The 27372-nt window shown below is 39.6% G+C and overlaps 1 protein-coding gene across 17 annotated transcripts in view; it reads right to left on the reverse strand.

The window, feature by feature from the left end:
• USP28 (ubiquitin specific peptidase 28) overlaps window positions 1-27372 on the reverse strand; it is a 70238-nt gene that overhangs the window by 35718 nt on the left and 7148 nt on the right. For all 17 annotated transcript variants that reach the window (XM_069555102.1, XM_069555095.1, XM_069555090.1 and 14 more), the window contains exons 2-4: window positions 13594-13671; window positions 12541-12670; window positions 137-242 (exon numbers count right to left, since the gene is read on the reverse strand). In XM_069555102.1, coding sequence (XP_069411203.1) covers window positions 137-242; window positions 12541-12670; window positions 13594-13671 — 314 coding nt within the window. The remainder of the gene's footprint in view (window positions 1-136; window positions 243-12540; window positions 12671-13593; window positions 13672-27372) is intronic.

Below are 27372 nucleotides of genomic sequence, written 5' to 3' on the forward strand. Positions count from 1 at the left end.
GAGTAAGTAAGCTAACATGAATTTAAATTTTCTCATAAAAGAAGTTTCATTTAGGTGGAATTAAAGAAGCCTGGCAGAACTGTCTTTGACCTACACACTAAGGTGTGGAGCAAAGATTATAAATTAAGTCAATAACCTGTTAAGATCTCTTCCATCAGCTTGAACTTTGGGGGACTCCAGCAGACTCAAAGCAATGGCAGCCTGAAGATCATCCTTGCTATCGCGAGTAAGGTCTATCACTTCTGTAAGATAAACAGAAATTTAAGTAGTCTACATGCAGGAAACACTGCCTTTGTCTATATCGAAGGCAAAAAGGTAAAAGCAGTCACAAAATTAGCTCTCACTACAATGGCTCATTTGTGAAATAACAACTTTATTACTCCATGCCAGAGTCAAAGTAATAACTTACTGCCACACTGTAGCCTTAAGATTAGTTAACAGTACAGTAATAACAAGCTGCTAAAGTGCAATGAAGCAAATACCCCCTTTTGCAGCCTTACTTCAGAGTCAGAAATATATCCCATACCTTAGGTTAAATACTGTACTTGCTGTAAAGTAGCAGCTAAAAGTTAAACATTCAAAAAATGGGTACTTTCAATCTCACACAAACTACTCTAGAGAATAGGGAATATACTCCTCAACCCATTTTACAGTCAGCATAACACCTTGTTACATCCCAAGCCAATCAAGGACAGTAAGAGAAAGGCAAAATGACAAACTCACGCATGATCATAGATGCAAAAAGCCTAAATATAAGCAAAACAGAATCCTGCTAACATACCACAAAAGATTATATATTAAGGCCAAGTTGAATTCATTGTAGAAATGAAATACCAAGCTAATGTTAGAAAAGAGACCAGCAAAATTCATTATCTAAACAATTAAAAGGAAAAAATGATCATCTCAATAGATACAGAAAAAGTATTTGATAACATTCAACCTCTATCAAGGAATAAAAACTCCAAGCCAAGTAGGAAGAGAAAAACTATTTTTAGACTGAGAAAGAATTATCCATGAAAACCCACAGCAGACTTTATACTGAATTGTGAAATTTCCTTTAAAAGCAAGAGTAAGATGAAGATGTCTCTTGTGAGGGCTTTTACTCACCGTGGCTCTCAAAGTTCCGGGTAGTGTGATAAGAAAATAAGATAAAAGTTTAAAAAATAAAGAATGCAAAGAAACAAAACTCGTAATTCACACATACAATGAAGCCCAAAATAATCTATGGAAAATGGGCATAATGAATAATAAGAGGCAGTTAGATAAGCAATCAATGAACAAAAGTTAAACGAATTCCTATATATAAGCAATGAAATAATTTATAAAGAAAAAAATCACAAAGAACGTAAAACTAACACTCAAGACCTTGTCTACCAGCCTAAGAATAAATGTATGGATCAATGGAACAGAATTACTGGAACTGAACTGACAGTCCAGGAATAAACCTCACAGTTGTAATCAACTGATTTTCAACACAGGTACCAAGGCAATTCAACAGAGAAAGAATATCTTCTCAACAAAAGGTGCTGGGACAATTGAATATCCACAGGCAAAAACTGACTTTTAACTCCTTCCTCACATCATTTACAAAAATGAACTCAAACAGTGGATCAAGCCCTCAAGATAAGAGGTAAAACAAAACTCTTAAAATAGGTAACTCTTCATGACCTTGGATTAGACAATGGTGTCTTCCAGATGACACTAAAAGTACAAGAGTTAAAGAAAAAATTGATAAATTTGACATCACCAAATAAATATCTTTGGGCTTCAAAGGATATCATACGGATAGTGAAAAGACAACCCGTAAAATGAGAGAAAAATTTTGCAAATCGTGTATCTGGTAAGGGAACTATGTACAGACTATATTAATTCCTGCAAGTGAAAAACAAAAATACCAACTTTAATATAATAAAATAATATATAATTTAAAAAAAAACTTTAAAAACTGGCAAAGAATTTCAATGGACAATTCTCCAAAGGAGATACACAAATGGCCAATAAGAACATGAAAAAAGGTTTCACATCATTAGCCATTCAGTTCAGTTCAGTTGCTCAGTTGTGTCCGACTCTTTGTGACCCCATGAATCACAGCACGCCAGGCCTCCCTGTCCATCATCAACTCCCGGAGTTCACTCAGACTCACATTCTTCAAGTCAGTGATGCCATCCAGCCATCTCATCCTCGGTCGTCCCCTTCTCCTCCTGCCCCCAATCCCTCCCAGCATCAGTCTTTTCCAATGAGTCAACTCTTCGCATCAGGTGGCCAAAGTATTGGAGTTTCAGCTTTAGCATCATTCCTTCCAAAGAAATCCCAGGGCTGATCTCCTTCAGAATGGACTGGTTGGATCTCCTTGCAGTCCAAGGGAATCTCAAGAGCCTTCTCCAGCACCACAGTTCAAAAGCATCAATTCTTCGGTGCTCAGCTTTCTTCACAGTCCAACTCTTGCACCCATACATGACTACTGGAAAAACCATAGCCTTGACTAGACAGACCTTTGTTGGCAAAGTAATGTCTCTGCTTTTCAATATGCTATCTAGATTGGTCGTAACTTTTCTTCCAAGGACTAAGCGTCTTTTAATTTCATGGCTACAATCACCATCTGCAGTGATTTTGGAGCCCCCCAAAATAAAGTCTGACACTGTTTCCACTGTTTCCCCATCTATTTCCCATGAAGTGATGGGACCAGATGCCATGATGCCATGATGCCAGATGCCAGATGCCATGATCTTCGTTTTCTGAATGTTGAGCTTTAAGCCAACTCTCCTCTTTCACTTTCATCAAGAGGCTATTTAGTTCCTCTTCATTCTGCCATTAAGGGTGGTGTCATCTGCATATCTGAGGTTATTGATATTTCTCCTGGCAATCTTGATTCCAGCTTGTGCTTCTTCCAGCCCAGTGTTTCTCATGATATACTCTGCATAGAAGTTAAATAAGCAGGGTGACAATATACAGCCTTGACGTACTCCTTTTCCTATTTGGAACCAGTCTGTTGTTCCATGTCCAGTTCTAACTGTTGCTTCCTGACCTGCATATAGGTTTCTCAAGAGGCAAGTCAGGTGGTTTGGTATTCCCATCACTTTCAGAATTTTCCACAGTTTATTGTGATCCACACAGTCAAAGGCTTTGGCATAGTGAATAAAGCAGAAATAGATGTTTTTCTGGAACTCTCTTGCTTTTTCCATGATCCAGTGGGTGTTGGCAATTTGCTCTGCTTCCTCTGCCTTTTCTAAAACCAGCTTGAACATCTGGAAGTTCACGGTTCATGTATTGCTGAAGCCTGGCTTGGAGAATTTTGAGCCTTACTTTACTAGCATGTCAGATGAGTGCCATTGTGCAGCAGTCTGAGCATTTTTTAGCATTGCCTTTCTTTGGGATTGGAATGAAAACTGACCTTTTCCAGTCCTGTGGCCACTGCTGAGTTTTCCAAATTTGCTGGCATATTGAGTGCAGCACTTTCACAGCATCATCTTTCAGGATTTGAAACAGCTCAACTGGAATTCCATCACCTCCACTAGCTTTGCTCATAGTGATGCTTTCTAAGGCCCACTTGACTTCACATTCCAGGATGTCTGGCTCTAGGTGAGTGATCACACCATCGTGATTATCTGGGTCGTGAAGATCTTTTTTGTACAGTTCTTCTGTGTATTCTTGCTACCTCTTCTTAGTTATCTTCTGCTTCTGTTAGGTCCATACCATTTCTGTCCTTTATTGAGCCCATCCTTGCATGAAATGTTCCCTTGGTATCTCTAATTTTCTTAAAGAGATCTCTAGTCTTTCCCATTCTGTTGTTTTCCTCTATTTCTTTGCATTGATTGCTGAGGAAGGCTTTCTTATCTCTTCTTGCTATTCTTTGGAACTCTGCATTCAGATGCTTATATCTTTCCTTTTCTCCTTTGCTTTTGGCCTCTCTTCTTTTCACAGCTATTTGTAAGGCCTCCTCAGACAGCCATTTTGCTTTTTCGCATTTCTTTTCCATGGGGATGATCTTGATCCCTGTCTCCTGTACAATGTCACGAACCTCATTCCATAGTTCATCAGCCACTCTATCTATCAGATCTAGTACCTTAAATCTATTTCTCACTTCCACTGTATAATCATAAGGGATTTGATTTAGGTGATACCTGAATGGTCTAGTGGTTTTCCCTACTTTCTTCAATTTCAGTCTGAATTTGGCCATAAGGAGTTCATGATCTGAGCCACAGTCGGCTTCTGGTCTTATTTTTGTTGATTGTATAGAGCTTCTCCATCTTTGGCTGCAAAGAATATAATCCATCTGATTTAGGTGTTGACCATCTAGTGATGTCCATGTGTAGAGTCTTCTTTTGTGTTGTTGGAAGAGGGTGTTTGCTATGACCAGTGCATTTTCTTGGCAAAACTCTATTAGTCTTTGCCCTGCTTCACTCCATATTCCATGGCCAAATTTGCCTGTTTTACTCTAGGTGTTTCTTGACTTCCTACTTTTGCATTCCAGTCCCCTACAATGAAAAGGACATCTTTTTTGGGTGTTAGTTCTAAAAGGTCTTGCAGGTCTTCATAGAAACATTCAAATTCAGCTTCTTCAGCGTTACCGGTTGGGGCATAGACTTGGATTACTGTGACATTGAATGGTTTGCCTTGGAAACAAACAGAGATCATTCTGTCGTTTTTGAGATTGCATCCAAGTACTGCATTTCAGACTCTTTTGTTGACCATGATGGCTACTCCATTTCTTCTTTAGCCATTAGGAAATTCAAATCAAAACCACAATGAGATTAACATTTCACACCCACTTGGAAGGCTAAAAATAGCAAGCGTCAGTGAAGATGTAGAGAAGTTAGAACCTTGTGTAGTGCTAGTGGGAATGTAAAATGGCGCAGTTGCTGGGAAAGCTAGAGAAATGCAGTTTGGCGGTTCTTCAAAATGTTAAACACAGAAAGTTTCATGACATTTATTTTTTTGGATACGACACCAAAAGCAGAGACAAAAACAAAAATCAACAAACAGAGCTAAATCAAACTTTGTAAAAACTTTAAAAGCATAAAGGACACAATCAAAAGAGTGAAAAGACAATCTACAGAATCGAAGAAAATATCTGCCAATCACATATCTGATAAAGAGTTAATATCCAGAATATATACAGAACTTCTACAACTCGACAATAAAAACTGAACTAATCTGACTGTAAAAAAGGCAAAAGACTTGAATAGACATTTCTCCAAAGATGATATAAGATGGCTAACAAGCATATGAAAACATGCTCAGTGTCACTAATCATCAGAGAAAGTGCAGAGTAAAACCACAATGTGCTGCTAATCGCCTCACATCCACTACAATGGCCCTCAAAAAACAACCAAAAACCAGAAAATAACAAGTATTAGTGAGGATCTGGAGAACCTGGAACTCTTCTGCATTGCTGGTAGGATTATAAAATGGTGCAAATGCTACGGCAAACAGTACCGAGGCTCTTCAAAAAATTAAAAGTAGACTCCCATATGATCTAGCGATCTCACTTCTGGGTATACATCAGGGTCTCAGAGGCATCTGCACATCCAAGTTCAAATGGCTCTATTCACAAGAGTCAAGAGGTGGAAGCAACCCCAATATCCACTGGCAGATAAATGGATAAACAAAATCTGGTATACACATACAATGGAGTATTATTCAACCTGAAACAGAAAGGAAATTCTAACATGCTACAATCTGAAGGAGCATTAAAGAACTTATACTAAGTGAAACAAGCCAGGCACAAAACAACAAATACGCTACGATCCCACTTTTAAAAGGTACTTAAGAGTAGTCAAAATCATGGAAAACAGAAAGAATGGAGGTTGCTAGGAGAGGGAGTAATAGGGAATTACTGTTTAATGGGTACAGGTTTCGGTCTCATAAGACAAAGAAAGGGTTCTGGAGACGGATGGTGATGATAGCTGCATGATGACATGAATGTACATAATACCAGTGAATTGTATGCTTTAAAATGGTTATGATAGTAACTTTCATGTTATGTGTAATTTAGCATAAGGAAAAAATTTGGAAAGAAAAGAAAGGTAATCCTGTCACATGCCACTGCATCGATGAACATTGCGGATATTATATTAAATGAGATAAGCTAGTCATGAAAACAAATACTATATGATTCCACTTATATGAGGTATTTAAAGTAGTCAACTTCGTAGAAGCAGAAAGCAGAAGGCTGTTACCAGGGGTGGGGTACAGAGAGAAAAGGGTTGCTTAATGGGAATGAAGTCTCAGATTTACAAGATAGTTCTGGAGATTCTTTTATACAATAATATGAATATACTTAACACTACTGAAATATACACTTAAAAATGGTTAAAATGTAAATTTTGTTACTGTGTTTTTACCACAACTGAGAAAAAGGATTCTAACTAATAAATTACAAGGTAATGATATATAAAATATTATCATTTTGAAATCTCCAATAAAATAAAGAATCTAAGCAATAATCACCAATGGTGGCTAGAAACACTAGGTGGGGAACTTTATGATAAATGAATCAAGCTGACAACCTGAGCACCCTAACAATTTCAACAACACAAAAAGGGGGTAACCAGACATTATTTGCTTCTTGATATGACAAAACAGAATACACAATACTACCTATGACACTGTCATGCCAGATAAGCACCTAAATTAACAGGAAAGACAGAGGACATAAAACTTCATTAAGGTATACCACAGAAAAGCAAACAGCAAATTCCAGAACGTATGAAACATGACGAAAAAAGAGATAGGGAATTTACAGATAAAAGGAATCTTAAAAACATTTCAAACATATTTTTTAACATATATTTTTTCATTGAAGTATAGTTGACTTACAATGTTTCAGGTGCACAGCAAGATGACTCAGTTATACAAATATACATATATTATTTTTGAAATTATTTTCCATCATAGGTTATTACAAGATATTGACTATAGTCCCATGCCATACAGTAAACCTTTGTTGCTTCATGCATTATCTATTTTTTAATTAGAAATCAAGCATTCATTCTATTCATACTAAGTCAAACAAGTGGAATCAAAATGTCATGCTTTTTTTAGTTAGGCAAAAATTCATAAGTTTTAAAAAATATATAATACATATTTATATTTATGTATACAAAAGCTTTTCTACTACACCTGATAAAGGCTTGAGAAAGAAAATTTTAAAAAGAGATGGAAAAGCTGGAGAACATAAACTAAATGAAATGGGAGTACTGAATATGAAATAGAAAAAGTGAAACAAACTAGATAAAAGGTCATCATATAGTCCAGTTGTTTTTAAACACGACTACTCATTAGAAACATATCTGGAGCTCTGGAGAAAATAAGCAATACCTGAGCATTTGAATTTTTCAAAAAATTTCAAGATAATTCTGGTATGCACCTGGATTTTAAAACTTATTTTTTTCAAAGGTTTTTCTATTATATCCTAGTTTTGGTGATATAGAGCTCTACTATTTTTCTGTTGCCAATCATGATACAATGGTATTAAATGAGTGATAGTTACATAATCACAATAGTAAAAGATGTTTATCTGTTTTCACAAACAATAGCCGGAAAAAAAAAAAAGATAATTACAACTGCAAGTCTTAATGGGAACATGATTAATTGGATAATATAAAATAATTACATACAATTTGGGGGGGGTCAAGCAGAGTGATGCAGTAAATGGAAGTGCACAGATGCACATGTTTTCATCTGCCCAGCAAGTCTTTTGGTTGATGCATTTAATCCGTTTACATTTAAGGTAATTATCGATATGTATGATCCTATTACCGTTTCCTTAATTGTTTGGGGTTTATTTTCCATAGGTATTTTCCTTCTCTTGTGTTTCCTGCCTAGAGAAGTTCCTTTAGCATTTGTTGTAAAGCTGGTTTGGTGGTGCTGAATTCTCTTAACTTTTGCTTGTTTGGAAAGCTTTTGATTTCTCCATTAAATCTGAAGGACAGTCTTGCTGAGTCGAGTATTCTTGGTTGTAGGTTCTTCCCTTTCATCACCTTAAATATATCATGCCATTCCCTTCTGGCTTGCAGAGCTTCTGTTGAGAAATCAGCTGATAGCCTGAAGAGAGTTCCCTTGTAATATTTTATCTGTCTTTAATTTTTGTCAGTTTGATTACTATGTGTCTTGGTGTGTTCCTCCTTGGGTTTATCCTTCCTGGGACACTCTGTGCTTCCTGGGCTTAGCTATTTCCTTTCCCATGTTCAGCAAGTTTTCACCTATTATCTCTTTAAGTATTTTCTCAGATCCTTTCTCTCTTTTCTCCTTCGGGACCCCTGTAATGTGAACGTTGGTGTGTTTAACATTGTCCCAGAGGTCTCTTAGGCTGTCTTCATTTCTTGTCTTTATTTTGTCTATATTCTGTTCTGTGGCAGTGATTTCCACAACTCTGTCCTCCAGGTCTCTTATCCATGCTTCCGCCTCAGTTATGCTGCTGCTGATCCCTTCTAGCGTATTGCTCATCTCTATTTGTCTGCTCTCTAGTTCCTCTAGGTCTCTTATCCATGCTTCCGCCTCAGTTATGCTGCTGCTGGCTCCTTCTAGTGTATTGCTCATCTCTATTTGTCTGCTCTCTAGTTCCTCTAGGTCTCTGGTAAACATTTCTTGCATCTTCTCATCTTTGTCTCCACTCTCTTCTGAGATCCTGGATCATCTTCATTATCATTATTCTGAATTCTTTTTCTGGAAGGTTGCCTATCTCCGCTTCATTTAGCTATTTTCTGGGATTTTATCTTGTCCCTTCACCTAAGACATAACTTTCTGCTTTTTCATCATGATTAATATTCTGTAATATGGTTTTTCTTGCTTCTTCTGTCTCCTCTCTGATGGTTGAGGCTAAGAGGCTTATGTAAGCTTCTTGATGGGAGAGACTGGTGAAAAACTTGATGGCAAAAACTGGGTCTTGCTCTGTTGGGCAGGGCCTTGCTCAGTAAAGCTTTAATCCAATTATCTGCTGATGGCTGGGGTTGCACTCCCTTGTAGTTGTCTGGCCTGAGGCAACCCAGCCCTGGGGTCTACAGGCTCTACAGTTGAGTTAATGGCAACCTCCAAGCAGGTTTACACCAAAGGGGGCCATCCAGTGGCCCCAGCTCTGTGGTGAGCCCCTGCCGACCCACGCCTGCAGAGGAGGCCCTCCAACCCTAGCAGGTAGTTTTGGTTCAGCCTCCGGTGGGGTCATTGCTCCTCTCCTCTGGTCTTGGTGCACACAAAACTTTGTTTATATCCTCCAAGATTGGAGTCTTTCTTCCCCTCAGTCCTCTGGAAATCCTATCATCAAATCCCGCTGGCCTTCAGGGCCAGACTCCCTGGCCTTCCAGCCCCTTTGTTGGATCCCGAGGCTGGGAAGCCTGCCATGGGGTTCAGAACCTTCACAGCAGTGAGAGAACTTCTTTGGCATTATTGCTCTCCAGCCTGTGGGTCACCCACCCAGCAGATTCGGGATTTGATTTTTTTCATGACTGTATGCCTCCTGCTGTCTAACCTTGGCTTCTTCTTTCTCTCTGGATGTGGGGTATCTTCTTTTGGTGGGTTCCAGTGTCATCCTGTCTGGCTGCAAATTTTTGCAGGTTGTCCTCCTGCAAAGCTAGTTGCAAATTTGGTCCTCTCGCAGGAGGAGATGAGTGCACATCCTTCTATTATCCGCCATCCTGAACCAGACTTCAAACATAGCTTAATGTTTTATTTTATGTGGGTCATTACACTCTCAAACCAACTACCAACATGTTGTTCATGAGACAAGCAGGGAAATTCCTACAATAGTATTTAATGAGACTAAGAAATTGTTATTAATTTCTAAGTGTGATAATGTTGCAATCATGAAAAAAAGGTTTTCTAGAATTTTTTTTTAACTTAAGCATAAATTGTTATATGATCTAGCAATTCCACTCCTAGGTATATACCACTAAGAATTAAAAACAGATAATGAAGTAAAATGGAAAACACGAAAATAATGTAATAGAGCTAATACTGCAGATCAGTGGGTAAGTACTGCCTTTTCTTTTTTTTTTTATTTTTACTTTATTTTACTTTACAATACTGTATTGGTTTTGCCATACATTGACATGAATCCACCACAGGTGTACATGCGTTCCCAAACATGAACCCCCCTCCCACCTCCCTCCCCATAACATCTCTCTGGGTCATCAAAGAGGACCCTAAAGACTCCACCAGAAAACTACTAGAGTTAATCAATGAATATAGTAAAGTTGCAGGATATAAAATCAACACTCAGAAATCCCTTGCATTCCTATACACTAATAATGAGAAAGTAGAAAAAGAAATTAAGTACTGCCTTTTCAATAAAAGGTCCTGGGTAGTGAGGGGAGGTGCTGGGGGGCAGTGACGGATCTAACTATATTTCTATCTTATGTCTTACCAAAATAATCCATTTCAGATGAGTTAAATTATTTAAATGTGAAAAGCAAAACATTACAATTTTAGAAGAAAATATAACAGAATATCCTATGACGTCATGGTATAGGAGTTCTTAAACAAAAAGCATAAACCACAGCAGAAGATTAATAAATGAAAGCTATTTATTAGCTCATCACCACAGAGGAAAAACACAGGTCATCAACAAGAAGGTATCTGCAATGCCCAAGTCCAGAAAAATGGATTCATATCAAGAAAATAAGGTCACTATCAGTATGAATATCAAGTATCAATAGAAAGAAACAGAAAAACCAGCAGAAGATACAAGAGACATGTCACATGAAGGAACATGAACGGTCAAAAAGGAAAAGATATTCAGTATCATTATTTAAGTTTTTAAAATTCTAGTTAAAAACAAGACAATCATTTTATATCAAAAACACAAGCAACAATTTTACAAGCTAACAATCATAACAGCAAGAGTTACCCTCAAACTCTGTTGGTGGGAGATGTCACTAATGCTGTGTGCTTAGTTGCTCCGTGCTCAGTTGTGTCCGACCCTTTGTGTCCCCACAGACTGTAGCCTACCAGGCCCCTCTGTCCACGGGGATTCTCCAGGCAAGAATACTGGAGTGGGTAGCCTTTCCCTCCAGGGGATCCTCCCAACCCGGGGATCAAACCCAGGATTTCCGCATTACAGGCGGATTCCTTACCATCTCAGACACCTAATACCTACTGAGATGAAGACAGGCATGTTTCAGTACTCACCGATTACATCGCGAGTCTTTAAACACTAAAGAAACTCTGGCCTCCGTGCGTGAAAAAAACACGAATCAAAATAGCTCACAGTAGATTTGTTCATAATGGCAAAAAAACTCAAAACAACTCCAAAGTCAATCAACAAATTTATCAATTCTCTTGTGTATTCAGATCAAGAAATATTACACATGAAAAGAAATAACTATAGGTATAGCCAACATGGATGCATCTCAAAAAAAAAATATGGATTGAAATAAGTCACTGTGCACTAAAAGACATATATAAGAATATTCACAGCAGCAGCACTCAGAATAGCTTGAAACTGCCCAAATATCGATTAATACCACCTGACCCAGCTGACAGATCCTCCTCCCAGAAGCCTCTCTGGTCTCCAGAGTACCACTCTCTGGGTCTTCCTGCTACGCCTCCATACTCTTCACTGCCCTCTCCATCTTCCCCAGACATCTCAACTTTGGAAGTACCTACTGCTGAGACATAAAACCTTTTCTCCTTTCTATATCCGCTCCCTAGGAGAGCTCATCCTTTCCCATAACTTTTATGTACCATTTACAAGTTTATGATTTCAAGTTTTATCCAGGTCCAGCCCAGCTCTCTCCCCTGAACGGCACACTTGGATCTCCACTGTCTTTCTGACACTCCACCTTGATGTCTAATAGGCCTTTTAAATTTAATATTTCCAAAATCGATCTTCTCATTTTCCACCCAAATCTGCTCCATCGGTAATTATTCCCATGTCAGTTAAGTACAACCCCACCCTTGCAGCTACTTAGGAAAAAAACCTGGAGTCCTCTTTAACCCTTCTCTTTTTTGTCACAGCCCTCGTCTCCTTTGTAAGCAGATCCTGTGCAGCAAGCACCTGTCACCCTTCCACCACTGCATCCTGGCCCACGCTGCCCTCATCAGCAACAGCTTCTTGAACGGTGCTCGGCTCCCTTATCGGCCCCATGCTCACTACTCCCTCCCACAGTTCTGTTCTCAACATAGCAGCCAGAATGACCCTTAGGAAGTGGAAACCAGTTTACAGCATTCCTCTGCAGCAAACTCTCCAATGGCTGGTCCTCCAGCTCAGAGTACAAGCCAAGCAGCTACAAAGCCTCTGCATAATCTGCCTCCCGTTCACTCCCTCCATGGCCTCATCTCTCACAAGGCAGCAATTCTTGTTCCTTTTGTTCATCTCCAGTGCCTAAAAGAGTGCTTGGCACCTAACAGGGGCTCATTAAATAACTGCTGAATGAATGGAACCATTTACGTGCTGAGAATTGTGCCTGGCACCTCATTATGGCTCAGTAATTAGCTATGATTACCATTATTTCCGAAGGGTTGATGTGATGGAAAGGACACTCACAGAAACTCATCTCTTAATTTCTGCTAGTTCAGAAAAGGGCCCAGCCAGGATATACCTACTTGCTAATTCCTCTTTGCTGGCAGCACTCCCCTCTTCTTCAGATGGTTCTGCAGCAGTCTCTTGGCTGGGCTCTTTAACTCTTTCATCAGTGAGAAGGCTGACTGCCTGGGTGATGTCACCATTACTGGCCTAAGGGGAGGGAAAAAAACAAATTTCAAAAGTCAAACATCATGGCATTTAAAATAAACAGCAAGTGAGTTTGGGGGTTATAACTCCTTACTACCCTCGTGTCATGCTAAATCTAGGTATAATTCTAGGATATACGGTAGGAAACTTGAAGTGATGCTATCACACTCCCAGGTACAGGAAGGGAGTGCCATGCGCCGATTTCCCACAACATGCAAACAAGAATGAAACCTCATTGCTCTGGATACCTCTCCTCCCAGTTGCACAATGGCTAAGGCATGATGTATCAGACTCCAAATGAAGTCAGCGCCTACAATAAAGGTGCCATATTCTCTAGTGGTGACCACACTTCTATTTCGTTTTAACTTTTTAAACTTTCCTTAGGGAAAAATTCTAACGTATACAATAGAAGTGGGAATATATAACTGAATCCCAAGTGCCCATCACTTGACTTCGATAGTCACTGAGTCACAGTCAATCTCATTTTATCTCTTCTGCCTTCTCTCCCCCAGATATTATGAAGCAAATCCTAAGCATCTTATTACATCATCATCATTCAACATTTCAGAATGTATCTTTAAAAAAATATACAACCCACAGTGTTATCCTCACACAAATCACCAGTTTAAACTGCCCTGGCTCATTTATTTTTTAGTTTGAATCAGGATCCATAAAAGGTCCATACAGGGCAGTTAGTTGATATGTATCTTAAATCTCTGCAGAGTTCCTTGCACTGTCTCTTCCATCCTCAACTTTTTCCTATTCTTCTAATTTATAGTTTGAAGATACTGGGTCATTTGAGCTCTAGAACATCTGTCCCTATACATATGCACTTTCATTTTGGCATAAAAATAGCTTGAACTGACACAACTATGATATGAACAACTGTCTAAAACCTGTTGACTCATAGAGGCCTTGAAACTAACCTTCAGAGCTTCATGAAGAAAAGAAGGGTCCTGAATGCCAGTGATTTCTCTCAGTTGATTTAACAGCATTTGGCAGCTCTGTATTTCAGAAACAAAATGAACACATGTGTCAACCTGGATACATGTAAAGAAGAGACATAAACATCTAGGGTAAACAGGCTTGAGAACTCCATTTCTTACTTTAAAAAACCAACAAGCTCCAAGCAACAAGGTACTGACTGTCAGACACATTGTGAAATGTCAAATGTATGACTCTTAAAAGCTTAATCATAGAAAATTCTTTTGGTACTTATGGAAGAAATACAAGTAAAGAGTAAAATTACAAATACATAAAACATTTAAATGTAATATTCTAGCCTTAATGGACACTTAAAGTGCCTCATGTGTCTCTCTGTGAGCAGTGCATAAGTAGGTCACTATAAGGAGTCCAGGGAATTTGCATGGATATGAAGACGTGCTATTTTGAGCTTCACTGCACATGCCATTTGCGTGTGTCATTTTTCACTGACAATAAGTTTCCGATCTTGTAATTAACAAACACCACCAACAATGTCGCATTTGAAACTTTAGGTCTGATTGATTAAAAAGAAGTATAGATAAAGCCGAAATTTTCTGAATTATAAATAAAATTCCAGAGAGAATAAAGTATGGAGTGTTTTCTCTTCATTAATCTGAATCATGGCAAAACCTTCCGTGCTACAAGATCAGTTTATAACCCCCTTCAGACTCAAAGTCTTCACTAAGCACTTGGTCCTGTTTTGCACAAAGACAAAAGTTAACACAAAACATCTATTTACAAGTAAGCTCAACTTAAACAGTCAGTTGGCCCAAGTGAAGACACAGTGATCTTTCAGATGAATACTGAAAACCGAACAGTTCAAATTTAGTCCAGCCAGCAGAAATCTAATTTATACTATTCTCAAGGTTATCCTAGAATGAAGCCCCGAATCAACAGCTGATGTTTGACCACTAACTATCCTTCAGTTAGCGCTGTCTCCAAGAGGCAGTCTAGTTCCCCGCCAGCTGTAAGAGAAACAGTATCCTCTGTTCTTCAACAGCTGAGGGCCCAATGCAACACTCAAGTATCACACACTAGAAAAAAACAAACTGAAACACCCCTGTGCAGTCCTCAGAAAAGCATCAACAGTCTTTCTGTTCTAGTCGCAGGCCGTGGTCATAGGCTCGAAATGGAGTCCTACCCTGCTGAGCCCAGCAGTGGCTGGGCATCTGTCTCAGGCAGGCACTGCCTGGGCACTGGGAGGAGGACTTTCGCACTAAGAAGTGTCCAGAGCTAACCTTGGAAAACACTGAAAACACCCAGCATGTGATGTTTAGAAAAGTAAAGCATCAAAAAGTCTGTTTCCAAACGGATCCTGATTCCGTTGATGACACTGTGTAAAAGTGTGCAAATCTATATAGCTCAATCATACCCAATTCTCTAAAATTTTCCAAATTGACGTACCCCAAGAAGGACGGAGTAACAACTGGGAAGGGGAAATGGGTGGTGTATCAGCCCTGAACTGGAACCAAGAAGGGAAGAGTGGGATAGACAAACACACCTTCACCTCAGACCACTCGGTGTTGCAACAAAAGACAATGCCACATGGAATAACAGCTCACACACACTGCCTTCTTCCTGCCCGGTGCTGTTCAAAACACTTCAGAGGTATTAACTCATTTATCTCTCAGAACAAACCTGTGAGAGAGACACTGCGCCTGACAGAAGACTGAGGCATAGAGAGGTTGAGTACCTTACAGAAAGTTACTGCTAGTAAGGGCTAGAGCTGGGATTGGACCCCAGGCTGCCCGACTCCGGAGTCTGCACCCTAACCTCTATGCCATGTTGTATCTGAGAAGACGAAGAAAACAGGCAAAAATGCCTACTTAATGCAAAACAATGCAAATATTTTATTCTTAAAATTTGACCTTGATCTTAGCAAGTTTCCTATTTTTATTTTAGGTGCCTTTACAGAAGCACAGTTTTGATTACTTAGTAGAACAATCAGTTCCAAATAAGCTACCATCAGGAGCTAGAGATGTAAACACTAGAAGAGACTGAATCTAAGGTGCCATCAGTTATAAAATGGTGCCACCAAAGAGAAAAACTGCTGCTAAACTATGACACAATACCTTCACGACAGTCCTAGGAGACACATGAATCGGTCACATCAGCTTCTTGTGGCTCCAAAATATCTCATTTATGTTGAGAAACAGAACAAGTCACCCTGCTTCCAGGTACATAGCCTGGCATGCCTTAGGTAATTCTTTTGCATATTTCTCAGCAACATCAAAAAAGGCTTAAAACAACTACAGTATCTTCCTTTCTGGGGTCCCATGACGCATTTGATTGTAGTTTTGCATGAAAATCTGAAATTGCGATCATTCCTCCAAAGACAAATATTTTACTTCACATAAAATCAAATCTGTACCCTGTTGTTCTGTTTCTATGCTTTTCTTCATAGTTTTTGTTTGTTTCACGGCTGAATCATAGTGTGATCCTTTTGAAGTCGTTTTAGACGTTAAGTAAGCTAACCATGCAGTACCAGCAGGGCATGTAACTTGGCTGCCACGGTGGCAGGAACAGCTATGACCAAGCCCACACGTGTGTAGACCATGGTCACTACACCACATGTGCTACGTGGAGGGTAGTAAATTAAGGAGCACCTCAATTTCAGAGATCTCAGAATGCCAAATAAGTGTTCATCAACGAATATGGTATTCTAATGATAAGTACCTTACGAACCATTCCATGTGGCCACAGGTTAAAGTCCCACTCCTCTATCTCCACGCTGTAACAGGGAGCAGCAGACATTAACACATCTAGAATACTACACTCAGGAAAGGAAACTCAGGTTCCCTTTATTTTTAAAGCTATTGGGCAGAGGTGACAAAGACATAAAATCATTCTGTGCAGCTCCAAGAACAGTGTTATACCCATCTCATCTCCCTCAAGAGCTGTGTGTGTGTGCTAAGTCACTTCAGTCTGACTCTGTGTGACCCAATGGACTGTAGCCTGCCAGGCTCCTCTGTCCTTGGGGATTCTCCAGGCAAGAATATCGGAGTGGGTTGCTCTGCCTGCACCAGGGGATCTTCCTGACCCAGGGATCAACATGCATCTCCCACGTCTCCTGCACTGGCAGGCAGGTTCTTGACCACTAGGGCCACCTGGGAAGCCCCATGCTATTCAAGGACTCCAGCCTCTTACTATTCTCTGCCCTTTCTAACCTCCCATGCTGACGGAACAAACAAGCCTGTAAAGGAATGGGACTTACTATCTTTACCTGATATTTCTCACCATGTGGATCTCTGTTTAAATGTGAAATTCCTGCCTCCATAGAGATAAGAATCACACAACACAGTACCTAATGTGAATTATCCACAGGACAGTGCTGTTCACAATTGTAACTAACAGTTATTGAACACCTTTCTGTCAGGAACTCTGGATGCCTCATACATCATGCAATCCCTGGAACAACCCTAAAATAGTCAAGGATCATCTTCATTGTGCAAATTAGAACACTAAGGTTTACAAAACCAGTTTTGTCATCAAATATCTTGAATTAAACGATTACTCAAAAATAACTATTAACAGTCTGAACAACACATTTCACAAGGAATAAACTAGGCTATTGGCACACATGAACAACTGCTATTATATGACTCAGTCCTATAAATATTTAGCTAAACCTAAATTCTCAGTAGTACCCACAACCCAAATCCTGATCAGGGCTTCCCAGGTACAGACAGTAAGGAATCCATCTGCAATGCAGGAGACTCAGGTTCGATCCCTGGGTCAGGAAGATCCCCTGGAGTAGGAAAAGGCAACCCACTCCAGTATTCTTACCTGTAGAATTCCATGGACAGAGGAGCCTGGTGGGTATATCTGACATGTTAATTTTACAACAACAGACAAGCTAAGCTCATTAGGCTCTCAGTGCATCGCTAACTCACAGTTTCTCCTCAACTTCACACGAAATTGATTTAAATATTAACTTCACCGTAACTATGATGCTACAAATAAAGTACACACCCAACAAGAGACAAGACAAAGCCTGTGCTCTAGTCATAATGAAGTCAAATAACTGGCAAGAGCCAACAGGTTTGCATTTCCTAACTAAATACACATTATTTTCATAAAACAAAGAGCACTCTCTTTTCTTGCCCAGAGGCAGTAAAGACAGACAGGCACACACAAATCTCTAGAAAGAGCTCAGCTACTCCATGGTTTTGGTGCAAAGCTTCTCTGTACTCAGGTTCTCTTACAGCAAAGAAGGCAACTCACCTCATCATAAACAATAAACAGGATTATCTGCATGGTAAAAACATTAAGTTATCAAGTTTTTATAATAAACAACTGGCCTAATCCTACTGCAACTAAATTAAAACTCCTGATGAGCAAACTACTGCGATTACTAATCTTCAAAATACCCAGTTTGGCACTGTGACAAGGGTGCTTTCTAGATGATTCCATTTCTTCTAACAGGAATGCTATTTTCACCATTCTGATGCACATTTACTGATCTTGACTGTCTATTTTTACAAGGACATTTCTAAATTTAAAACTAAGTAATTGATAAATGCTACTTTACTCCAAAGAAATACCAAGGTGTGCCTAATAAAATTCTCTCCAAAGTCAAAGATCTGGTTTTCTAATTTTAAAATAAACCTTAAATATCCAAGGAAAGCAAAGGGTAACTCTAGGAGTCAAAGAAAATACACAGCAGCAACTCCAGAAACCCAGGCTATATAACAGAGTCTTAACACAGTCTGAGACTGCTGCTAACCTTTCCAACTTCCACGGAAAAAGTCCGCAAAAGCCCTGCTAGTTTTTCAGTTTTTATTCCAGTAATAACTCTATGTTGGTACAATTTACTCATAATATGGAAATCTAAAGTGTCTTATGACTCCACAAATGACAAATAGCCATTTTTTCTGGATAAAACTGAATCCCCTGAAATCGATAACTTATTTTAATGGTGCAAAAATTAGGTACATGATGAAAATCACTGTTTCAGTTCATCAACTGGCTTAACGTTTTTAAAAAGCATTAAAAGCTTTTAAAAGTTAGTCAATCCTAAATGGTGTAGAGGGGTCTGAACTAATATTAAAAGCAAGGAAAAAGAACTAATCATTATTTACTCAAACTTTTTCATCTCTTTTGTCCACATTCACTGAGTAGAAAATTCTAACAGCACAAAACGATATAAAACAAAAGGAAATTTCCCTGTTCCTTCCATCCAGTTCTGTGTCCCAGGAGTAATCACTATTAATAGCTTCTGACATCTTTCAGAAATGGTCTATGCACATGAACGTCTTCTTTCATACTAAACACAAAGTCCTGCACCTTGTTTTTCCTTATTTTAGAATACACTAAGACAATATTTTTTTATTTCTTTAAATACATATATGCCTCAACCAAATACAAGAAACAGGTCCAGGAAACTAATATGACAAGGTCTTATGAAATGCATCTTCAAAAGTTTAAGAAAATGTCATTTAGCAATCTATTTGCTAAATGAGAAACTAAGAAAATAGAGGAAAAGATATAGAAACCAAGTTTACATGCTTATAGTTTTAGAAACAAAATTCTATGTTATTATTAGATGGGCCTCAGTATGTAGTTCCCATCTTTTTATAAATAACTGGGACCAGAGAGGTGACGTGGGATGGGATTATGAACAGTTCTAAATGTCAGGATGAGTTTAGACTTGATCTGCTGCTGCTGCTAAGTTGCTTCAGTCATGTCTGACTCTGTGCGACCCCACAGACGGCAGCCCACCAGGCTCCCCCGTCCCTGGGATTCTCCAGGCAGAAACACCAGAATGGGTTACCATTTCCTTCTCCAGTGCAGGAAAGTGAAAAGTGAAAGTAAAGTCGCTCAGTTGTGTCCGACACTTCGCGACCCCATGGACTGCAGCCCACCAGGCTCCTCCATCCCTGGGATTTTCCAGGCAAGAGTACTGGAGTGGGGTACTAATGAACAACATAAAACCATTACAGGCTCTTCAGCAGGGAAGAAATGCGAGGGGCAAAAAAGGCACTTTAAAGGGATTAATCTAGCACACGTTAACAGCTAGTTTAAAAGTGGTTAAAACTAGGAAAAGAAAGCTTAACCGTGAGTTATAAAGCTACTGAATAAACCAAAGATGATGAAAGCGGCAGGAAGCTGGTAGGAAAAGTGGAATGGTAGGGTACAGTCTATGGGTTTTTCCAATGGCTCAGTGAGTAAAGGATACACCTGCAGTGCTGGAGACACAGGCGAGGCAGGCTCGATCCCTGAGTCAGGAAGATCCCCTGGAGGAGGAAATGGCAACCCATTCCAGTATTCTTGCTGAACAAACCAATGGACAGACAGGCCTGGCAAGCTACAGGCCATGGGGTCACAGGGCTAGACACAACTGAGCGACTAAGCACTAAGAGTATACTCTGCACATCTCAAAGAATGAAGAGATGGAGCTTAGTCAAGTATTTGAAAATGGATGCCTAAGAGAATGTGACTGACAAAGACATAAAAAGAAAAAAGCAGTACACCATACTAACAGAATGAAGTTGGGCGGGGGGGGGGGGGGGGGGCGGTCATCTTGATCAATGCAGAAAAAATACAACACATTTGATGATATAAATAATTGGGAAACTAGGAAAAGAACGGCATTTCCTCAACGTGATGAAGGGCCTGTATTTAGGAAAAAACTCACAGTTAACATCATACACAGTAGTACAAGACTGGAAGAGTCCCCCTTAAAATCAGTATTAATACAAAGAAGCCCATTTTCACCAATATTATTCAACATTATATTAGAAGTTCTAGACAGAACAATTAGGAAAGAAAAATAAATAAAAGGCACCTACATTGGAAAGGAAAAAGCAAAACTATCCCTATTTATAGATGATATGATATATAAAACACCAAAAAAGTCCACAAAAAAGTCACTAGAGCTAATAAATAAATTCAGCAAAGTTGAAGAGCATAGGATCAATAGAAAAAAATCAGCTGTGTTTCTATACAGTAACAGTGTACAATCTAAACAGGAAATTAACAATTCCATTCATAATAGTATCCAAAAGAATAAAATACTAAGGAATAAATTTAACCAAGAAGGTGAAAGATCTGTATACTAAAAACTATATAACACTCAGAAAAAACATAAAGGAAACTTTCATAAATGGAAAAACACCCAAGTTCATGGACTGGAAGACCATATTAAGTTTCTCCAGAAAAACAGAACCAACAGGGCGTACATGTGTGTGTGTGTGAAGAAATCCTGTATTCATAGTTTCCAGTATATGTGAATTAAGAAATTTATTATTACAAATTGGCTCTTGGGATTTTGGAAGCTGAGAAGTTCCAAGATCTACACTGGCTGGAGAACCAGCCAATGGGGTCATTTTAACCTGAGTTGGAAGCCTGAGAACCAGGAAAGCTGATGACATAACTTTCAGTCTGAGGGCAAGAGAAGACCTGCACCCAATTAGGTAGGTAAAGTTTCCTCTTTATCAGCCTTTTCCATTTAGGCTTTCTGTAGCTAGGATGAGGTCCAAAGATATCAGAGAGAGCAATCAGCTTTATTCACCCTACCGATTCAAATGCTAATCTCATCCAGAAGCACCCTCACAGACGTAACCAGAATGTTTGACAAAACGTCTGGACACCTCCTGGTCTAGTCAACCTGACACATAAAATGAACCAACACAAAGACTTAATATTAATATGTCAATACTACCCAAAGTGATCTACAGATTCAATGCAACGTAATAAAGATCAATTCCAATGATCATTTTTACAGAAATGAAACCGCTGACCCTCGAATCCATATGGAATTTCACAAGACCCTGAATAGCCAAAACAATATTGAACAAAGAGCACTCACACTCTAAGATTTCAAAAGGTACTGTGAAACTAGAGTAATCACGACAGTATAGTACTGGCATAAGCATAAGCAGATAGGCAAATGAATTGGAATTGGGAGTCCAGGAAAGAGTCACAATCTCTGGCCAAATGATGTTTAAAATTTTTAATTTTTATTATCTATCTATCTAACTGTTGGCTGTGCTGGGTCTTCACTGCTGCACACAGCTTTCTCTCGCTGCGGCAAGCGGGGGCTCCTCTTCCCTGCAGTGCGCAGGTTTCTCACTCTAGCGGCTTCTCCTGCTGCGGAGCATGGGCTCTAGGCGCGGGGCCTCGGCAGTTGCGGCGCGTGGGCTCAGCTGCCCTGTGATATACGGGGTCTTCCAGGACCACAGATGGGCCATGTGTCCCCTGCACTGGCAGGCAGACTGCTAACAACTGGACAACCAGGTAAGTCCTGGTCAACTGACTTTTGATAAGGATGGCAAGACTATTTGATGGGGGAAAAAAAGCCTCTTCAAAAAATGGTATTCAGGATGGTATAAGATTGACAGTATTTAAGAGCAAAATTTGCAACAAGTACTAAAACAGCCATAGAGATTTAATGGAAGGTTTACTGACCATAATAATAATGCAATATCAGAAGAGCAAACACATTGTAATATAACACTTACCAAAGTAACATGATGTACACTTTAAATTTACACACTCCACAAACAAAAATGGTGGTAGAACAACTAGACATACACTTGCAAAAGAATAAAGTTTTACCCCTACTTCACACAATACTCAAAATTCACTCAAAATGGATCAACATCTAAAGTATAAGAACTAAAATTATAAAACTCTAACAAGAAAGTGAGAGGTAAATCTTCAGTATCTTGAATTTGACAATGGATTCTTTTTATATTATCCCCAAAAGCACAAGTGACAGAAGAAAACAATAGGTAAGTGGCACTTCATCAAAATTAAAAACTTTTATGCAACAAAGGACATTATCAAAAAAGTGAAATGACAACCTACAGGATGGGAGCAAATATTTTCAAAACATAAATCTGATAAGGGTCTAGTATTTCAGATTATATTAAAATTCTTACAATTCAAAAACCAAAGACAAATAAACCCGGGCAAAGGACTGAAACAGACATTTCCCCAGAGAAGAGATACAAATGATCAATAAGCATAAGAAAAGATGCTTAACAACAACTGCCATTAGGAAAATGCAAATCAAAACTAAATGAGATATCACTTCATAGGCAAAGATGACTCCTATAAAATGAAATAAAGCAAAAATGGAAAATTACAAGTTTGGGGAGGATATGAGAAACTGGAATCTTCGTGCGCTGCTGGTGAGAATGTTAAACAGTAAAGATGCTGTGGAAAAGTCTGACAGTTCTTCAAAATGTTATATATAAAATTACCCTATGATCCAGCAATTCTACACTTAGGTATATACCCAAAATAACTGGAAGAAGGTTTAGGGCTTTACATGTGGCTCAGTGGTAAAAAATTCCCCTACAATGCAGGAGACACAGGTTTGATCCCTAGGTCAGGGAGATGCCCTGGAGGAGAGCATGGCAATCTACTCCAGTATTCCTGGCTGGAGAATCCCAAGGACAGAGGAGCCTGGTGGCTACAGACCACAGAGTCGCAGAGAGTCAGACATGACTGAAGTGACTTAGCACACACTCAAATATTTGGACATGAATGTTCACAGAAGTACTATTCGCAAAAGACAAAAGGTGGGAAAAATTCAAATGTACACCAATGGAAAAATTACATCTTACATGAGGCAAGATGTAATAGACATATGTTATTCAGTCAGTCAGTCATGTCCAATTCTTTGCAACCCCATGGACTGCAGCATGCCAGGCTCCCCTGTCCTTCACTATCTCCTGGAATTCACTCAAACTCATGTCTGTTGAGTAGGTGATGCTATCCATCCCATCTTGTTCTCTGCCGACCCCTTCTCCTGCTTTCAATCTTTCCTAGCATCGTAGTCTTTTCCAGTAAGTCAGCTATTTGCATCAGGTGGACAAAGTATTAGAGCTTCAGCATCAGTCCTTCCAATGAATATTCAGGGTTGATTTCCTTTAGGACTGACTGGTTTGATCTCTATGCTATTTGAGGGACTCTCAAGATCGTCTCCAGCAACACAGTTCAAAAGCATCAATTCTATCCAAGAGACTCTCGAGTCTTCTCTGGCACCACGGTGTTAAAGCATCGACCCTTCAGTCTTTTTTATGGTCCAGCTCTCACATCTGTACATGACTACTGAAAAACCACCGCTTTGACTATATGGACCTTTGTCAGCAAAGTGATCTCTCACTTTTTTAATACACTGTCTAGAACTGTCATAGCTTTTCTTCCAAGGAGTAGGCATCTTTTAATTTCATGGCTGCAGTCACCATCCACAGTGATTTTTGGAACCCAAGAAAATAATCTGTCACTGTTTTCATTTCCCTTTCTATCTGCCATGAAGTGACAGGACCAGATGCTATGATCTTAGTTTTTAGAATGTTGAGTTTTAAGCCAGCTTTTTTACTCTCCTCTTTCACCTTCATCAAAAGGCTCTTTAGTTCCTCTTCCCTGTCTTCCATTAGGGTGGTGTCATCTGCAGATATATCTGAGGTTACTGATATTACTTCTGGCACTCTTGATTCCAGTTTGTGCTTCATCCAGCCCAGCATTTCACATGATGTACTCTTCATATAAGTTAAATAAGCAGGGTAACAATATACAGCTTTGCTGTACTCCTTTCCCAATTTGGAACCAGTCCATTGTTCCATGTTTGGTTCTAGAGCTGAATATCAGCCATTATTGAAAGGAATAAAGTACTGATACATGCTATAACTTGGATAAACTTCAATAAACTAAGTGAAAGACACAAAACACAAAAGGTCACATATTATACGATTCCGTTTACATGAACTATCCAGAACAGGTAAAACGCAGAGACAGAAAGCAGATCAGTGTGGCCAGCGGGGAGAGTGGAGGGGGAATGGGGAGGGACTGCTTAGTAGAATTTGGTTTTCTTTTGGGGTGATAAAAATATTTTGGACCCAGACTGAAGTGGCGGTTGTGCAATGTTGTGAATATACTAAATGTATACTTTAAAATAGGTAATTTATATTATATGAATTTCACCTCAACTGAATAAAAATTGAGCTTTGCATATGTACACGCATACACACAACAAAAAAGAAAAAAAGACACCAGGAAATTGGGCAGGAATATTGGAAAAAGGAAATATTTTCTTAGGATATCTTAAATTTAACCTACTAACCATCATGTAGCAGCTGCTAGCATCTACTCACACAGATCTTTATCTGGCTATGAATGTCTGGCATTTTGACCTCTGTTTTTATTAGAAAGCCTTAGATGGTGGAAATAGCACCAGGTAGCCCCGACTGCACCACACATTAGCCTCTGGGCAAATTTCAACTTTCTTGAGCATCAATTTCTACAGCTGGAAAAGAGAGTATACCATAAGCTTTGACAGCACAGGTGTGACTATGAAATGAAGTAATGCATACAGGAATTGTTATTAAAATGAAAAGATTATTTTTAAAATGTAAATACTGTGACCTGTCCATCTAACAAAATTCATCTACAGATTGTAGTTTAAAATACTGATATCCTAGAAAAATAATTGCCTTTGCCAGGGTTTTAGTTTTACTACTTACTAGTTGGGTCACTTTGCAAATTCTGCTTCACACTAAATTTTATTTCATAGGGTTGCTATATGGGTTCAATGAGAAATATATGTTAAAGTGCTCCATAAATTGTCAAGGTAGTCAAAAAGTTTGGTTCTAGATAGGCATGTACTGCAGCAGGCAAAGTCAGAATGGCATGAAGTCTCAACTGTGCTATGCTGCAGGTGCTCAGTTGCTAAGACATCTGACTCTCTGCCACCCTATGGACTGTAGCCTATAGTCCTGCCAGGCTCCTCTGTCTGCGGGACTTTTCTGGCAAGAATACTGGGGTGGGTAGACATTACCTTCTTCAGGAGATCTTCCCAACCCAGGGCAGGAACCCTGCTTCTTCTGCCTTCATCGCCTGCATTAGCAGGTGGATTCTTTACCATTTGAGCCACCTGGGAAGCCCCTCAACTGTGCTACTTAGAATTTATTCTTGAGTAAGTCATTTTTTCAAATGCGAGACAGACTTTGGTTTAAAAATTTATTAGGACCTTGTAAATCTGTATGCAGGTCAAGAAGCAGCAGTTAGAACTGGACATGGAACAACAGACTGGTTCCAAATAGGAAAAGGAGTACGCCAAGGCTGTATATTGTCACCCTGCTTATTTAACTTATATGCAAAGTACATCATGAGAAACACTGGACTGGAAGAAACACAAGCTGGAATCAAGATTGCTGGGAGAAATATCAATAACCTCAGATATGCAGATGACACCACCCTGATGGCAGAAAGTGAAGAGGAACTAAAAAGCCTCTTGATGAAAGTGAAAGTGGAGAGTGAAAAAGTTGGCTTAAAGCTCAACATTCAGAAAACGAAGATCATGGTATCTGGTCCCATCACTTCATGGCAAATAGATGGGGAAACAGTGGAAACAGTGTCAGACTTTATTTTGGGGGGCTCCAAAATCACTGCAGATGGTGATTGCAGCCATGAAATTAAAAGATGCTTACTCCTTGGAAGGAAAGTTATGACCAACCTAGATAGTATACTCAAAAGCAGAGATGTTACTTTGCCAACTAAGGTCCGTCTAGTCAAGGCTATGGTTTTTCCTGTGGTCATGTACGGATGTGAGAGTTGGACTATAAAGAAAGCTGAGCGCCAAAGAATTGATGCTTTTGAACTGTGGTGTTGGAGAAGACTCTTGAGAGTCCCTTGGACTGCAAGGAGATCCAACCAGTCCATTCTGAAGGAGATCAGCCCTGGGATTTCTTTGGAAGGAATGATGCTAAAGCTGAAACTCTAGTACTTTGGCCACCTGACGCGAAGAGCTGACTCACTGGAAAAGACTCTGATGCTGGGAGGGATTGGGGGCAGGAGGAGAAGGGGACGACAGAAGATGAGATGGCTGGATGGCATCATGGACTCGATGGACATGAGTCTGGGTAAACTCTGGGAGTTGGTGATGGACAGGGAGGCCTGGCGTGCTGAGATTCATGGGGTCGCAAAGAGTCGGACACGACTGAACTGAACTGAACTGAAGCTGTATTAATATCTGAGGCTGAGGTTTCCCACAGTAGTAAGACATTAATAATAATTCATACCTTGTAGGGTTTTTATAAAGATTAAAAATGTACCAAAAACTGGCATATGGCAGATGCTATGATTACAAGTATGTATCTGCAGGGCTGGTATAGTAATTTTGGGAAAAGGAGTGAGGCAACAAATGTTTATCTCAAGTAGAAATGCTCAAAAAGCATTTGGAAAAAGAGGAGTTAAAGTCATCTGCAATTTGGGATCAAACATGCAGATCTGGAAGCAGTTAATAAAAGGGCAGTGACAACAAAGAAAGCAAAGGTTCATCCCTAGCAGAGAAGAAATGTAGAAAAGCCAGAAAAATAAAGGCCTCAGGGCCTTCCTCGGTGGTGCAATGGCTGGGACTCTGAGCTTCCCAACGCAAGTGGCCCAGGTTCCACCCTTGGTCAGAGAACTAGATCCCAAATGCTGCAACTAAGAGTTTGCATGTCACAACTAAAGACCCTGCATGCGGCTAAGACCCGGTGCAGCCAAAGACATACACACAAACAAACACACATACAGCACAGGGCCCAAAGGTCCCAGGGGAGAGGGCTCAAGAGGTACAGTCGCAGCAACACTGGGCACACTAACAGGACACGGAACCAAAGTCTGAGGCCAGGGTTCTGCCACAGCCTGTGATCACGAGTAAATCAACTCCCTAAACCAGTTACTATATTTGCAAAACCAAGAAAGCTGTAGTAGGGGATTTCCCTGGT

This window comes from Ovis canadensis, chromosome 15 (assembly GCF_042477335.2).
Source record: "Ovis canadensis isolate MfBH-ARS-UI-01 breed Bighorn chromosome 15, ARS-UI_OviCan_v2, whole genome shotgun sequence".
Taxonomy (NCBI): domain Eukaryota; kingdom Metazoa; phylum Chordata; class Mammalia; order Artiodactyla; family Bovidae; genus Ovis; species Ovis canadensis.